The sequence below is a fragment of the Abrus precatorius genome, unplaced genomic scaffold, assembly GCF_003935025.1.
Source record: "Abrus precatorius isolate BTA unplaced genomic scaffold, Abrus_2018 Scaffold11, whole genome shotgun sequence".
NCBI classification, from domain to species: domain Eukaryota; kingdom Viridiplantae; phylum Streptophyta; class Magnoliopsida; order Fabales; family Fabaceae; genus Abrus; species Abrus precatorius.
In genome coordinates, this window is record NW_020874303.1 from 21,122,188 (window position 1) to 21,138,894 (window position 16,707).

Below are 16,707 nucleotides of genomic sequence, written 5' to 3' on the forward strand. Positions count from 1 at the left end.
AGGTAAAGCATTTAAAAAAACCAAATTGAGAAAGGTAATAGTAGCTATTACGTCTACACAACACAGGCAAGGAGAAAATTCACAGCAGTTTAACTGTAAACCAGCACACAATAGAACTTACCTTAATGAACTGCCCATATGCAACTCGCTGGCTATTTGGATATCTATAATAAACAGCAAAGCCTGGCATGTTTCCACATTCCCGTTCATAAATAGATTCATCACTCTGAAAATATAAAGGAATTAGGAGGAAAAAAAACAACAGTGAAAATAAATGACAAACCCTTGAACTTTATCATAAAAATCAAAATTATAAAAAATTACCTTCCAATAATAAGCAATCTTCAAAGTCTCATACAGAAACCTGCCAAGTCTGCCTGCCTCATATTCAGTGCAGCAGCATATCATGGGTTGTAGGGTCTTACAAATCAGAACATCTATGTGGTTGACCGTGTTGAAAAAGGGGGTTCCAAGGGAATGAAGTGTGTGTACAAACATAGCACAATAAACAGCATCTGGCATACTGAAAGTACAGCGTGGAAATATACAACGCTGAAGAAACTCCATGTTGATTTTCAAGGTATCAGGACAGGAACTTAACCATTTGTCCTTTTCATGAGAGAGCCGTCTCCGGACAGATGCAACATTCTCTTCATGTTTATGCAGTTCACTGATCAGACGATCAAGAGATTCTTGAATTCTTTCCTTCTCTTTCTTCCTCTTAGTGATTGCAGAGCTTGAATTGTCAGAAAGCTCCTCCAAAGATTTAAGATTACCATGAAGCTTGGCTATTTCTGACTCGTAACGATTTTTTGGAACATAGAGATCATACAATGTGAGACCCCAAAATGTTGCATAAAGATCAGGAGATAGGCTATTCCACGCTTTTGAAGGCAACATGGTTTTAACAGTATCAAGAAGAAATGACCAACTGCATACAGTAAAATAGAAAAAATAAACTTTGCATGCCTTATTGCAGATCAGAAACAGAATAATTATTTACACCTCTATTTTTATATTTAAGTTTATCAGCTGGAATGGCATCTAAAACATTTTTTTGACATGTTGGAGAATTCAACACCTAGCAGAGTTTCAGAATCACATCAAAGTATTGAAGGAAAGTTTTAAGAAAAAATGGTGAAAATAGTTAGAATTTATGACCTTATAGGATTTTGAGCAGAGCCAAGATCTAGAACCATACTGCCAGAGTGATCCGAAGGTTCAGACTCCAAGTTTGTAGAAGCATCACTTGCAGCATTTTTATCATCCAGTGGCCAGCAAACATCAGGATTCCTCTGAGACTTGAAAAGCCTCATTACTGGGCGATATATCAAGAAAGCAACCTATGTCCAGGAGAAAAATAAAGAGCAGCATAAAATACAGATTCAAGAAAAGAATGAAGCACCATAAGTGCTGCAATTAGAGGGAAAACCAGAATAGGAAAAATGATAAAATAACACAAGTATTATGAGAACATGTAGGAAACTTGTAATAAAAATAGAGGCAGAAGGTAAACAAAAACCTCAGGGTCCAGGTGGAAAAGGTGAACCAGATCATTGAGGGAGGGAATAAGAATGGCATAATTTGATGCAGGTGTGACTGCACTACAAAGAAATTCCACATACTGAAGAAGAGTTCCATGGCATCTATCAAACTGCTCACTGACCATCTTAATATAAGGTGCACCTGCATTGATGACAACCCTGCAAAAACATTAAATTTTGAGAACTGAATCTTGATTTCTAGTTCTAACATTTATAAATTTTAGAGCTTACAGAGAACGATGTTGAGCAATAAGCAGTAACAAGGGGATCGCCAACTTTGGTTCATCTTTCGGAAGTAATGCATCTCTAAGCCTGCTAGTAGACTTTATCAATGCCTGCATTTATTATTAGATAATTCTAGTAACTTACCATGTCAACAAACTAGTCACATGTTGAAACTAGGCATCATTCCACAATAATTAATCTAACACAAGAATTTAGAAGCCCATGACACAAAATATATGATTTATTAGAGCCTGTTAAATATGAGAACAAAAAAACTAACACCAAACACAATAGTCAAGCAGGAGCAGTTTGTCAGTAGAGTTGACTGACAGAATAATTGTAATTAGTAGCAGATTATTTGGCCATTCAAAATCAGTGGATCCTGCATGTTTGTACAGCTTTAGTTATGTTATTATTTCATTAATTAGGATAGCCCAGCTATAGAATAGCATTTATAGGCATGATTATGCAGCTGTTATTATGTAGTTATGTTATTATAACTTTAATTAGGATAGCCTTGCTATAGACAGCATTTATTGAAGTTTAGCTATTTTTCAGGGCTGAAAATCAGATTGTATTACACTATCATATGAGAATTCTCCAGTAGAATTTTGACCCACATTTTTTCCGTGTTTGACAAAGCTGCACTAATTTTGCTTTCTTTCCAGCAAAATAATGGAAAGAGATCATCGAACAAATGGTTACTTATTCACACTTACAGGAAGTTCATGTTTAGGCTCAATCAATGATGCAACAATAGAACAGTCCTCATTGTATAAATGTCTTACAAAATTTTCCAAAACCATATGTGCTGAGTGTTAATTAACCAGGCAAATCAGTAAAGACCAAACAACTGAGCCAGTGCTAATTAAAACAGTGAAGTGCCACAACTAACAAAACTGTCTCTCTTACACCTGGAGTAGAATTTCAATATGTCCAAAGTGTAATGTCATTAAGCTCTTGCTTTCCAAAATCTTTTAAGTCATAGTTTTTGTACCTTATTATTTCGAGTTACACCAAAAGATGTTGCTTGATATCTGAGAGTCTCACTCCCGGCCATTGCATCCAGCTGTTCCTCAGTCAAGTTCTCTGTGTACTGGACATTTGCCATTTGTTGAATAAGCTCCTAAAACAACCAGCAAAAATATTTATTTGTAGCAAGAATTTGGATTTTCATGAGCCATATCTCACATGACATTATTCTTTAATAGAAAAAACTGACAAAGAAGAAAAACCTGCAGTAGAACAAGCTCAATTCCCTGCCCCTTTTTCAACTGATTCACAAGATACTGGAAAAGGCCCCGTAATTCCATTGATGGGTACTTCTTACACCTATAATGAACAAATGACTTGAGCTCATGAAAACATTCAAAGAAGATCATGCCTCTTGAAGCAATAATCACATAGATCTTGCTCAATTCTGAATAAAAACAAGCAATAAAGATAAACTATGAATTACAAGTTAACACCAGCATTGACAGAAAATAATTTAAAGTAAACCAGAAAGAAATTATATGCACAGTTTCTTAACGAGAACCATGTCAAGTGAAAACCCTTTTAACTTGGTATGTAATAATTGCTACACATATCACAAGACCTTTACCAAAATTAGATGAAATAATTGCTGAATCACATTGTAGAGGAAATAAGTTCTCTTATCACCCACAGATGACAAATGCACTCAACAATGCAACCAATGTAACATTCCGTCAAGATAGTATGCACATTAGATCTTACATTTGCGCACAATATTTAACAGACAACAGAATCTACCAATTTATTTTGTTGTTCCTAGTTCTTTTACTATTTATTTAAATTTATGTTTTTTGTTTCACTTTAATCAATTAAGTAATAAATTTACTTAAAACAATGTTTTTTAAGTTATTCTATCTCTTTTTTTTTTTTTACCGAATCATAAAAAGTCGATGGACCTTTCATGCAATTTTCTTTTGTATTTGACATTAATTCTACAAATTATTAAGCAGAAAAAAGTTCCAACCAATCCATTTTCTGTATCACGTGTTGAGCACAGTAGGCAACAACTACAGCTCAAAGTGGCAAACCAATAGTGCAATTACAGCCCTTTGAAGGAGCTAAACTAAAACCATGTACACCAAACCAAGGAATTCAAAAAGCTAATGCAGAATATAATCAAACTGAATTATAATTTATATTATATTATTACACACTCAATATTACATACATCAAAAAAAGTGAACGTTATAGAGAGAGAGAGAGAAAGAGAGAGAGAAAATAACCAAACCAAACTGCTCCAGGTATTTCAATCCCCATCCCTCCAAGGCAAAAACAAATTCCTAGCAGAATATTGGTCCCCAAAGTTGTTCAGGATTTAACAGGTGCTCAGCAAAAAATAATGAAGCCCCAAGCATATGATTCTTCAATTTTGAGGTATGTACCTTAGACCAGATATTACAAAACTATATGCTATCCATTCGTCAGAAGATGGGCATCTCAGTGGAGTGCTATACCGACAACACAATCATGAATCATCCTGCTGTACTGAACTATTGTTGATCAATCAAGTAAACTACTGCTGACAAAGTGAAATAAAAAGCTGTACTTTCTGTCTTCCTCTTATTTGAAGAAAGAATATAATATCTAACAGTACTACTCCTTCATTAGGTCCATTTGTAAGTATACACAACAAACAGCTTCTGAAAGAGTTAATGGTTTCTTTGATATCTCACAGCCTCCGTTAGCATCACGAGAGGAAAGTAATAACTAATGGAGACACAAGAATGCTACTATCAATCGAAGTCTCATCAGATAGATCCAAACCTAACTATTAATAGCCCAACACCAAGGACTAAGAATTATGTCCAACAGTTAGATTTCAGCAAGACCGAATACTCATCACATTGCAACCACCCAGTAACAGTTCAGGTTCCACCCAGTCTACATGACCAACAGATAAGGAATTTGTTCCCCTAATTTTTTTAAAATCATCGTGTATTGGGCATAGACAAAAAGGTAAGACACAGTAATATGGATCTGTCTTCCTCTTGAACAAAATACCCCATAAATTGTCATTAAATTGGTCATCCCATATTTTGACATTAGAAATGACCAAAAAACATTGAGAATCATAGATATCATGCATACAGAACAGATCATCCTTCACATTAAAAAACCCCCCCGAAGACTTCCAACTGATCCCATTGCATTTTGTAATTACCCATTCTTTCATCTCCATTAACTAAGAGTATATATACGGTAACTGTACCAACGTTTCCAAGGTACAAAAGAAAGACCAAAAGCCAACTCAATGCATAACTTCATTTAAATAGGATAATTCTCCATCAATCATGGTAAAGTGATTGCAGCTGACAAGTCACTTCTACATCTTAAATGGCATATCTTAACTTTTTGAATCTCCCTTATAAAATTATACGGAGAACAGACTAATAGAACTTTTAAAGAATAACACAGAACTGTCCTGCCCTTTCAATTAACACCCCTTCCAAAAAATCTGTCAACAAATACCAGAAACCGCACATCATACAGCTGTCTGTGCATGCCCAACAACTGGCAAGCCAAGTGGTGAATTGATCTGACATTAACACTCAGGGACATAAAATGCTGCTATGTCCAGTAATCCTGCATTTGCTAAGGTTGATCTGCAACCTGGAATTTGATACAAGGCATCCCACATATATCTAAATTCTATAGGATGGCGTAAATGTACAAACATGACAAATGCATGTCTTTATCAGCTACTATCACTTTAGAATAAAATAATTCCAATAAAATTAGAGCTTGAAAGAAATGGTTGTGAAAAGACAAAATCACCTAAACAACATATGAAAACTCAAAATTTGTTGCTGAGACAATTATGTTGCTATTAAGGTAAGGCTTTAATCAGTAGAATAAAATATACAAACCAACAAAATTCAGTCACATTCTGATGGCAAACCCAATAAGGCTCATAATTACTTCCTATTATTATCCAGATGTACAGGACACCCATCATGAAAAAAATAAACCAAACCTCATATCTCAATCATCTGAACATAATGGAAATGGTAAGGAACAAATATACATACAAGTGGCCCCAAAATGAAGCTAGGGATTGCAGCCAGTCTGACAGATTAAGGCCATCATCCTTTAACTTGTCACGTCCACCAAGGGCCAAGCGCTCAATCACAACATATTCCAATATATCATACTCAAGCTGTTACAATAAGAAAGTAGATGAAGTTCCAAGTTAAAAACTATCTACTGATATAAAAAAGAACTTCAAAAAGCAAAACATAATGAATACAAAAACAAATGCAAAAAAAAAGGAGAAATGGAAAAGCACCACCACATACAGTGAAAAACAGGATGATTTATAGGAGTGAAATCAACATAAAAAAAGACAATGATCATTAAAATGCTACAGCTTCTCATTTGGAGTTAGAAGATGATAATTCATTTTGTCTTCATCAGTTTGAGAAGGGATTTGATTCAAATGGTAATTTGGCTGATATGGCCTTGTGAGCAATAATGTAGAGGATCAACTTCTTTGTTATTTATCTAGATGTTCCAGTAGGTGGAAAACCATAATCCAGAGGCTGAGACATCTTTGTTAACCAACCTTCTCACTAAATGGAAGGCTTCTTTTTATCCCTACACGACTCTGGTAATTGATAAATTGCTTTTCAAACAATCATTAGAAGTGTATAATAGGTCTTCTTGAATGTTAATTGAGCTTAATTTCATGATTTAAATGATGTTTTATGATGTTGGGCCTTTATTGGATTTACATGAATTTGTTGTTTAATTCTTGAATTTTTCTATATCCTGATCTTTCCCCCTTGTACAGGCAATATCTAGAGTAGTAGATATCGGAATTGGGCGATCTCGGTGGCTCTGAAAACCTAAGACAGGTTTACAATTTCTTCTGAAATGCATATTGGCTAATTCGATCAAATTCAAGTTCAAAATTGGGCTCAAAGTTGGACAGCAAGACCATCCCTCACTTAAGTGGACATCTCTCATTCAATTTAGGCCAAAATCAAGTAAATTCTATGTCATTGGAAAACTTATTCAAAGGGATTTTAATTGGGTTAGAAGTAGCTTAGGAATTTCACTTGTATCACACAGTTATTTCAGGTTGTAAGAAGAATCGGAAAAGAGACTTGGTTTTTCATAATTTCTAAATACACTTTTCTTTGTTTTTGGGATCTCTCTTTTCTCTTTGAACTCTGTCATTTTCTCGATTTTGAGCATCCAGGGAGATAACCATGAGAAGCTAATTTTGCAATCAACCTAGGGAACTTCTCACTGCAATGATTGGATTCTGAAGTTTTGTGTTTAAACTATGAATTTGAAATTGGATTCTTCCTCCTTTCAATTCTAAATTTATTTCAAATTAAACTTAATTGAGTTTAATTAATTTGATTTGATTAGAATAGAACCTTAATGGTTCAAAATTTGCCTAATTAATTTTGACATTAATCAATTTAGATTTGATTAGGTTTAATTGGAGGCTTGATCCTTGATTTGAGATTAAGGTTAATCAAATAGGATCTAGATTGGTTTACGTAGCATTAATTGTGCAATTGCTGATTGGTGCATGTATATTGATTAAATGCTTGAAGATGTTCATGTAGATAATTCAAGATTAACAAAATTGGAATCGAATTGCATCTATTTTGGTAATTTGTGACGAATTAGACCATGAGAGTTTCTTAAGTTGAACTTTGTTAATTGATTTTTATGAAACAATTTTCGTTTTGCCTTTTGATTAATTGATTACTTTTGCATGATAAAATCTCCCAAACATGTCTTTCCTAGTCATATTCGAAAATGGAAGTGTTCTCTAGAGTTTGACCTAGGTTTAATCATATACTTTGTTAAATACCTAGTTTATTTAATTGTGATTGTGACTTCACAGATCAATAATATAACTAGTGTTTCTTTATATCCTTTTTATTTTTTACTCTATATCAGATTTCATCCAGGTACGAGCATAGAATAACTATGCATTGCAACCAACCCCAAAAACATTATAGTGGAATAGTGCATAGTGGGAAGACCTCTACTAGTCTACTTAGAAATTCTATATACATATATTAAATAATCTATAATATATAGATGTAAATGCTTAAAAATTAAAAAATACTCAAAATTCATGACACATTTATAATTAAGAATAAGAAGTCATTGGTTTTAGGCAAAACATATAACTAAATAACAATTAAAGTGAAGGAAACAAAGAAAAAATGTTGCTGGTTGCAATGTGGGTGTTGCACGGTAGAAGCGTGGGAAACTAGATCCAGGTAGGGATTTTTAAATTCTATAACGGAGAAGGGAAATATCTTTGCCCCTAAAATAGTTCCACAAAACAATTTTATTTAGTGCAAAAATGACCCTTTTGAAAAGTTTCACACTAGCACCATTACAATTGCTATTGCAACCGCTATACACCGCTATTCAAACTTTGCAGCAGCCGGTGGCTGCTCCACATTGCTATATCCTGTTGTTGATAACTATCAATGAGGGGGAGACCTAGGGCTTGGTAAATTGGCAGCCAAAATATTGCCTTAGTGAGTAAATGGCTATAGCAATTCCCTTAGGCCTTGTTTGGGAGTTAAATTCTCCCTCCCTCATCCCTGAAACCCATCCCTTCCCTCTCCCTTCAAACTGCCAAACAAAAGCTTTAGGAAAAAGATCTAGTTCTCTTTCTCTTACCCTATACAATGAATTGAATCATAATCAATTACGTCAAAGAATCAGGCACTAAAATATTCTAAACACTGCCTAATGAAGGATAATTACCCCAAACAATGTAGGTTTCATATTTTTTATTACGAGGTCACACATTATGATATCACTAATAGATGTACCAAACATAGAAGAAAAGTAAAACAGGCACACACAGTCACATACCTGAGTCAAATACTTAAATGCATCCACTACAGGAGTAATCATGTCTCTGTATGCCTCAATCTGCATATCACATAATTTGAAAAATTAAAATGATAGAATGCAAATCATCAAAAGCAGGTATGTTCAGTTTTCAAAGTGTTACAAGCACTACTAAATTAACACCTGATGAACAATTGTTCGAAGGACAGTCATGGGGTTGGCATGAGCCAATTTTGCAACCATCCGACCTAGCTGCTTCAAATTTTCCTTTGCCAGCCGTTTCAAAATTCGTCTAGTGTCCAACTATATATAAACAATGGATAGAGAATTAGGATAACAAAGGATCAAGATTGCAACATTCACCACAGATGGTACCGAACATGCATAGAACTGCACACCTTTGCAGTTTGTCTAGCAGCTAAGAGCATTGGAATACGCTCATCATCTTTTTCCCATTCACCATACAAACGATATCGCACCTAGATAGACAACATTTATCAACCAAACTTGTTAGATTGTTGATAATAGCTAAACAATATATCCAGTCAAAGGATAAACGATTAATAAAAAGAACCTCATAAGGAAGGAGACTCATTAGTTCCCAAATTTCCTGGCCAACAGCAGGATTGGCAGGAATCAACTGCAAAGAAGGTAGTAGACATGCTCCTAAAGCATCCTCCACCCTTAGCCTAGCATCCTTAAGATGGAGGTGAGGATTTCCATGAACATGAAATTGAAGATTGAAGGCACCATCACTGTGACTTACAAGCTCAAGAGCAGAAAGGTAATAACCTTTCAACACCCTACAAACCTACTCATGTTTTTGAGGGAAAATGAGTGAGAAGAAGTCTTTATCAGCATGAATAATAGAAACGACTAAGGAGAATGAAGCTAACAGAATATCAAAACAACTTAATACACCTTCTGCAACAGTATAGTATCACGGTAGAGATAAGGTCCAGTACAAGCAATCATCTGAAAAAGTTCCTTTGGGAGATCTATGAAAGAACCGTGTCCTGAAGAGTTATCTACATCCATAACATCAGTGCTGCCTCCTGATGATCCAGGAATTTGAAGATGGGTGTGACGAATAACATCATATGCTGAAGAAATTGACTTCTCAATAAGCCTGGATGAAGATCTCTATTATTATTTAAAGCTATAGTGAAAACAAACATTCAAACTGTTGACCAAAACAAAAGTCAAAACTAGAAGGCCCAAAGATACAGGCTGTTAAATGCAGGCACATGCTATGAAAAGACAGGGATCATCATGAATGGTTTAGTATAAATTTAGAATAGCTAATTGCAGTCTAGTTTAAAAAGCTATGGAAGAAAAAGGGGCAAAATTTGGAGCCAGCGTGCAGTTTGTGCAGTTCTCTGGTGTACTTGGTGTGTGATGTTAGTATGTTACATCTTCAAGGGCATCTCCTTTGCCATTTGCTTCAGGATAAGATAGCTTATATGGCTTCCCTCAAGTGCTGTTATCGTAGCAGTTTCAAGCGAGTGACCATTTCTAATATGCATAAACATTGGACAGCAATGGTGAAATTTTTATGAGATAGCTTGTCTTCAGAGGATATCTTATCCACCCTCTAGTTTTATTTCCCTTTTCCTTATAGTGTTTCAACCTCTATTAAAAATAAACAGACATCCTCATCAATGTCAACATGCATTTACAAAAACACACTATCCAAAAAGAAAAGTAAATTTATCATTTATCATAAATACATGCAACAGACATACAGGTCCACAAATGTACCCAACTGTATGTTCTCCATGCTAATGTCAAATGAGAGAGTATACACAAGCTTTACCTAAACAAACTGTCACATATTTGAATATGCTCCACTGCATTGAGTGGCGAAAGGCGTTCAAATAGTATATGTGCATGATACCTGCGGGTGGAAAAAAAGCAAAAGACCACATAAATATACATGTAAGAGAGAAATTCAATGAATGCATGTATATTGTACAAAAAGAAGGATCTAGTTGAGCCATAAATAAACTCATTTGGACTGAAGCAGAAATTCATATAGTTTGAGAACGGTCATATATCTTAATAACCACACCTGATGATGACTCAGACTAAGTGACCATGTTAAAAGCCACACTGATACATGTGTGAATTTATGAAAGAATGACAAATGACTACATGGTCCATGCACAGTGCAACCAATTTTCATAATAATCATTAAGAATTAAAATCCATTATATATATCCGAACAGCTTAGTGCTTGTTTGAGAACCCATTATTTTGGTAAATCACTTATTTTTCAAAAAAATTCTCAAAAAGCTGGCAAAAAAATGATACTTGCTCCAAAATAAGTTGAACCAAACATGCACTTACTATATATACTATTCATTGACACAGTATCCAAAGCAGTTTTATGACCGCTTGGAAGGAGGCCTGACCATTTTGTAAGACGCAAATAAATAAAGCAACCAAAAGAGGAAAAACAACAGAGCGTGCTATAATAACCGTCTATACCAGCACATGCTATAGTAGATTTATAAATCAAGCATACCAGTCACCCACTGAAAGAAAGCCAGTAAGCAAGCCCAAAGTTTGACTGTTTTGAAACTCAGTTGTCCGCTCCTCAATCGCATCTTTTTCCATGTCTAAAGAAGCAAAGAGATCTATAGTGACATCCCCCTGTTTCTCATCATCCATTAGATCTTTTCCAGTCGCAGCAAGGTTTATCCTTCCGATTTTATTAGCCTGTTATAAAGATTGTCAACCTTTTAGAGATCAAACTAGACAAAACTAAGTAAACAATAGAGGATACAATCAAAAGAAAACACCATGTGTTAATATTAGGCAAAATCAACACTAGCACCATCATGCTTCAAGCATCAAATATCCACTAATGCAAAGAAGTAAAAACAAAAGAATTGAAAAATAAGAACTGAGAGTTGACAGATTCTAGTTAAACTAATTTTTTCACAAGCCAACCCAATTAGATAAATTGAAATGATACAAGACAGAACTGTTCTGATCTCCAAAATACAGAATGACTAGACATCTTTGTTGCAATTTTGAGACATTTTGGCTCATTTCCATTCCAATTTTTTTATAGCAGAATTTCTTATCTCTGCTAGCCGATTTACTTTCTGTTCTTTCTTCCTAATGCGAAACTTATTTTATCCCAAACTAATAATAATAATAATAATTTGAGTATAAAAAACTAATCAAATGTTCATTATAAGCACAAATACCTCATCAAGACGCTTGGAAGAGAAAGTGTTGTAATGCTCAAATGCTTCATCATCCTTGGGAAGTAAATGGGCATATCTGGAATCAAAACAATAATTAGAAGGTTGGTACATTACATAATGTAACTCCGGTCCAGATGCAGCTGCATTATCACAGTAGATTAGCAGTACATATGAACCACAAATTAACACAACTTAGTATCCCAAACAAATAAGCTTATTTCTAGCATGACTTGTAAGACAAAATTTATTATTTGGCAACAATGCATGACTTAGTTAGTGCCCCAACAAATATGCATAATTTTCCCTTGCCTAAACATCACAATACCATCATCCTCAGTTCTAGAAAAAATGGTGTACTAAATCATTTAAGAAAATATTCACGTGAAAAGAAAATACCAAAAGATAGCAAAGAACACAATAACAGCTAAGTAAGCAAGTGTATATAATCTACTTTTGAGATAGAGAAAATAAACAGATATACTAGAATACTTAAATCCTCTAAAAAAACTTAATGCTCCACAAAATAAAACCAACCAATGTAAATAAGATTGTTAGAATCTATTAGAATCTTGTAAATATAGTAACTGTATATTTTGTAATTATGTACTCTTCCCTATAAATTTGATTAACTCCACTGTGCCCTAAAACACACAGATTCAATATTTTCTCTCTCAACATGATATCTAGAACCTAGAGAGGCAATCCTAATTCATTTTTTCTTCCTGGGAGACCCACTGTTCACCGGTGCCATTTTTTCCGACGTCGCCGCCAGTCTGCCATTGTTCCGGCGATGCTGCCGCCGTTGTCCAACCTCCTATCACTACGGCAACCCTGCTGTTGTAGTCGCCCTTGTTAGATCGGCCGAACCTCGCTAACCGCGCCTTCATTAGAGTCCTCACGCGACACCCTCTCCTTTGTTGGTTTTCTCATGCGCCACATTCTTTCTCCAAGCGTGATGGCGCGTCCGCCGTCCTTTCCTGACGCCGTTGACCGGGGTTTGCCCCCTCTCTCCTCTACATGTATCTGGTCTCAGTTAGTTGTTTGGACATCTATTTGCCCTTGTTTTGCCCTTTTTCGCAGCTTTTTGGGAATTTTTTCTCTCTTCTCGCTGACCAATGGCTGCCTCTAGCACTCCAAAAGCCGACACTCAGATTTTTACCAACCATGTCACTACACCTCTCTCTTCTGAGCAGTTGGATGGTAAGCACTACTCTTACTGGGCTTCTCACATTGAACTTTGGCTTGTTGGATAGGGTTATGAGACACATCTCACCCAAACAGCAAACGATGTCCCGGAGGATGACCATCCTCTGTGGATAAAGGTTGACGCCCAGCTGTGCTGTATCATCTAAGCTACCATTCAGCCATCTCTTCATGATATCTTTTACATTCACAAAACCTGCAAAACTGTTTGTACACAGGCCCACCAACTCTTTACAAACAATTCTCGGCGCCTCTACCAAGTTTGTGAAGACCTCGTGACTATCCTTAGTGCCCATCAGATTAAAGATTTTATGTCGACCTATCTTGTCTCAGTATTTAGCCTTCTTTGTGAGTTCAACGAATTGCTTCCTCACACTGCCACTCCAGATGCAGAACTTGACAATCACAAGAAGTTTTTCATGTCCTTGGCTCTATATGGTTTGACCCCAGAATAGTCTCATGTTTGTGATCAGATCCTATGAAGCCTCACAGAAGCTACTATGAAAAGTACCTGGGCGACCCTCCTTCGTGTCCCCTCCAAAACCTCCTCTGAGCCCTTGCTTCCTACTCCTATTTACTCTTCAGCTTTGGTTTCTCGCAACACCAACCGACCTCCACAGAGCAAGGGCGGCAAAGGACGTCCTTGGTGTGATCATTGCCACCGATCGGGACACACAACTGATAAGTGCTGGACTCTACATGGTCAACCTCCTCGCACTGCCCAGGTGGTCCAAAGTTCTGTGTCTCCTTCATCCACTTCTACTCTGCCGTTGGCTTCGAATCCACATCCATCACCTTCCTATGACGATTTCCTGAAATGGTATGACGATCGTCAGGCCTCCGGTTCCACTGCTGCTGTTGTACACACTGATAATTCCTTTGTTGGTCTCTCTCACTCTTCAAGCCCTTGGGTCCTTAACTCTAGGGCCACCGATAACATCACTGGTAATAAATACCTTTTTTCTTCTAGTTATTTACCTTCTATTACCATGGCAAATGGCTCTCAAACTCAGTCCCAAGGTGTTGGTGTTGTTCATCCTCTTCCTTCTCTTTCTATTCACAATATCCTTAATGTCCTCGAGACTCCTTTAATTTATTGTCCATTAGTCACTTTACCTGGTCTCTTGATTGTATCATCTCTTTTAACACACAGGACTGAAGTACGGGGAGGATGATTGACTCCGGATGCGAGTCCCATGGTCTCTATCAGCTCAACAAGCCCTCTCTTGTTGGTTTGGCAACAACATCTCCACTTCTGATTCATGCTCGATTAGGACATTCAAGTCTTGATAAGTTGAAAGCTATACCCTAGTCTTTCTAAGTTAGAGTATTTGTCTTGTGAGTCATGTCAATTAGACAAACATGTTCGTAATTCTAGTTGCACTATGAGTCAGACTTTGTCCCCTTTTGTTTTAGTTCATTCAGATATTTGGAGTCCAAGTCGTATTTCCTCTACATTGTTACTTTTATAGACGATTTTTCTTATTGTACTTGGTTATATTTAATGAAAGAACATTCAGAAATTTTTTCAATTTTTCAATCTTTCTTTTATGAAATAAAAAATCAATTTGATATCTCTATTCGCACTTTACAAAGTGATAATGCACGTGCATATTTGTCTACTCAGTTTCAAACCTTTATGGCATCTCATGATGTGTTACATCAAACATCTTATCCTTATACCCCCAACAGAATGGAATTGCAGAACACAAAAATAGGCATATACTTGAAACCACTCAAACTCTTCTTCTCCACTCTCATGTTCCACATCAATTTTGGAGTGATGCGGTACTTACTGCGTGTTATTTCATTAACTGCATGTCTTCCTCTGTTTTACGAGGTAAAATCCCTCATCAAGTTCTATACCACCACTACTCTCTTCATCCTTTACCACCTCGAGTCTTTAGTTCTACATGTTTAGCTCATGCTCTTGGTCCTGGCATTGACAAGCTCTCCCCTTGGTCTTATAAGTGTGTTCCTTAGATACCCACGATCTCACAAAGGATATAAGTGTTATTCCCCTACTCTTCGCAAGTATTTCATCTCTGTTGATGTTACTTTCTTTGAGTCCATTCCATTCTTTGAGCGTAGCACATCTACATTTGAGTCTTCCTCATCCACGACTATCCCTATTTCAATCCTTTTTTGTTCTCCAGAGGAATCTTTATCCCCTCCACACCCATCTCCTCCACCTTTACAAGTATATCAGCGTCATACTCACCCTATATTGCAGCCACCGAGCACTACCAACACCATGGACTCACCTCTAGAGCCACTTCTTTCGCCTCATCTTTCAGTCCTGCCCTCTGAACCTGACATTCTCATTGCCCTTCGAAAAGGTATACGTTTAACTCATAATCCTTCTCCTCCTAATATTTCTTTAAGTTATCGTCTTTCTCCTTCCTATTATTCTTACCTTTCTTCCTTGTCCTCGTTTCTATTCCTAAGAGTGCAGGTAATGCATTTGTCCATCCAGGATAGCAACAAGCTATGCTAGACAAGATGTGTGCATTACAGAACAATGGAACTTGGGACCTCGTTCCTCTACTATCAAGGAAGTAAGTTGTTGGTTGTCGGTGGGTGTATACGGTCAAGGTTGGTCCAGACAGCAAGGTTGATCGGCTTAAGGCCGATCTCGTTGCCAAAGGCTATGCTCAAATCTTCGACTTGGATTATGGTGACACTCTCTCTCCCGTGGCCAAATTGCCCTCCGTGTGACTATTCCTATCCATTGCTGCCATATGTCATTGGCCTCTCTGTCAGTTGGATATCAAGAATGCTTTCTTACATGGTGATATGCTCAAGAAACTTTACATGGAGCAACCTCCTTGCTTTGTTGCTCAGGGGGAGTCTTCTGATCTTATATGTCAACTGCAAAAATCTTTATATGGCCTCAAGCAGTCACCCAGACCATGGTTCAGCAGATTCAGTACTATAATTCAACAGTTTGGCATGACTCAGAGTGAGGCTGACCATTCTGCCTTCACCCACCCACCAATTGTATCTACCTAGTTGTTTATGTTGATGACATTGTCATTACGAATAGTGATCATCGTAGCATCGCATAGGTAAAGTAGCATCTCTTCAAACATTTTCAGGCAAAAGATCTTCACAAACTCAAATATTTTTTTAGAATAAAAATAGCACAGTCCAAAAATGGGATCATCATTTCCCAAAGGAAGTATGCAATGGATATTCTAGAAGAAACAGGAATGTTAACTTCCAAGCCAGTCGACACTCCCATGGATCCCAATGTCAAGCTCCTGTCAAATCAGGGAGAGCTTCTTCTAGATCCTGAAAGGTACAGAAGATTAGTAGGAAAGCTAAACTACCTCACTGTTACTTGTCAAGATATCTAAGTGGCAGTGAGCATAGTAAGTCAATTTTTCAACTCTCCATATAAGGAACATTGGGATGCAATGACTTGCATTGTTCGATACATCAAAGGAGCTCCAGGAATATGAAGACAAAGGACACACTCAAGTTATGGGGTATTCTGATGCATATTGGACAGGATCTCCCATAGCTAGAAGGTCCTCCTCTGGTTCTGTATATTTGTTAGAGATAACCTTGTCTCTTGGAAAAGTAAGAAGCAAAATGTTGTAGCCCAGTCCAGTGCAGAAGCGGAGTATGGAGCTATAGCT

The 16,707-nt window shown here is 36.7% G+C and overlaps 1 protein-coding gene across 1 annotated transcript in view; it reads right to left on the minus strand.

Annotated features, from left to right (window-relative positions):
* Window positions 1-16,707, minus strand: part of LOC113856135 (THO complex subunit 2) — a 30,753-nt gene that overhangs the window by 5,261 nt on the left and 8,785 nt on the right. The window contains exons 11-26 of the mRNA XM_027487821.1: window positions 11,861-11,936; window positions 11,170-11,363; window positions 10,459-10,539; window positions 9,564-9,771; window positions 9,217-9,453; window positions 9,041-9,121; window positions 8,826-8,945; window positions 8,664-8,723; window positions 5,834-5,961; window positions 3,005-3,101; window positions 2,767-2,895; window positions 1,776-1,879; window positions 1,523-1,703; window positions 1,162-1,343; window positions 325-931; window positions 122-226 (exon numbers count right to left, since the gene is read on the minus strand). Of these exons, the coding sequence (XP_027343622.1) occupies window positions 122-226; window positions 325-931; window positions 1,162-1,343; window positions 1,523-1,703; window positions 1,776-1,879; window positions 2,767-2,895; window positions 3,005-3,101; window positions 5,834-5,961; window positions 8,664-8,723; window positions 8,826-8,945; window positions 9,041-9,121; window positions 9,217-9,453; window positions 9,564-9,771; window positions 10,459-10,539; window positions 11,170-11,363; window positions 11,861-11,936 (2,590 nt within the window). The remainder of the gene's footprint in view (window positions 1-121; window positions 227-324; window positions 932-1,161; window positions 1,344-1,522; window positions 1,704-1,775; window positions 1,880-2,766; window positions 2,896-3,004; window positions 3,102-5,833; window positions 5,962-8,663; window positions 8,724-8,825; window positions 8,946-9,040; window positions 9,122-9,216; window positions 9,454-9,563; window positions 9,772-10,458; window positions 10,540-11,169; window positions 11,364-11,860; window positions 11,937-16,707) is intronic.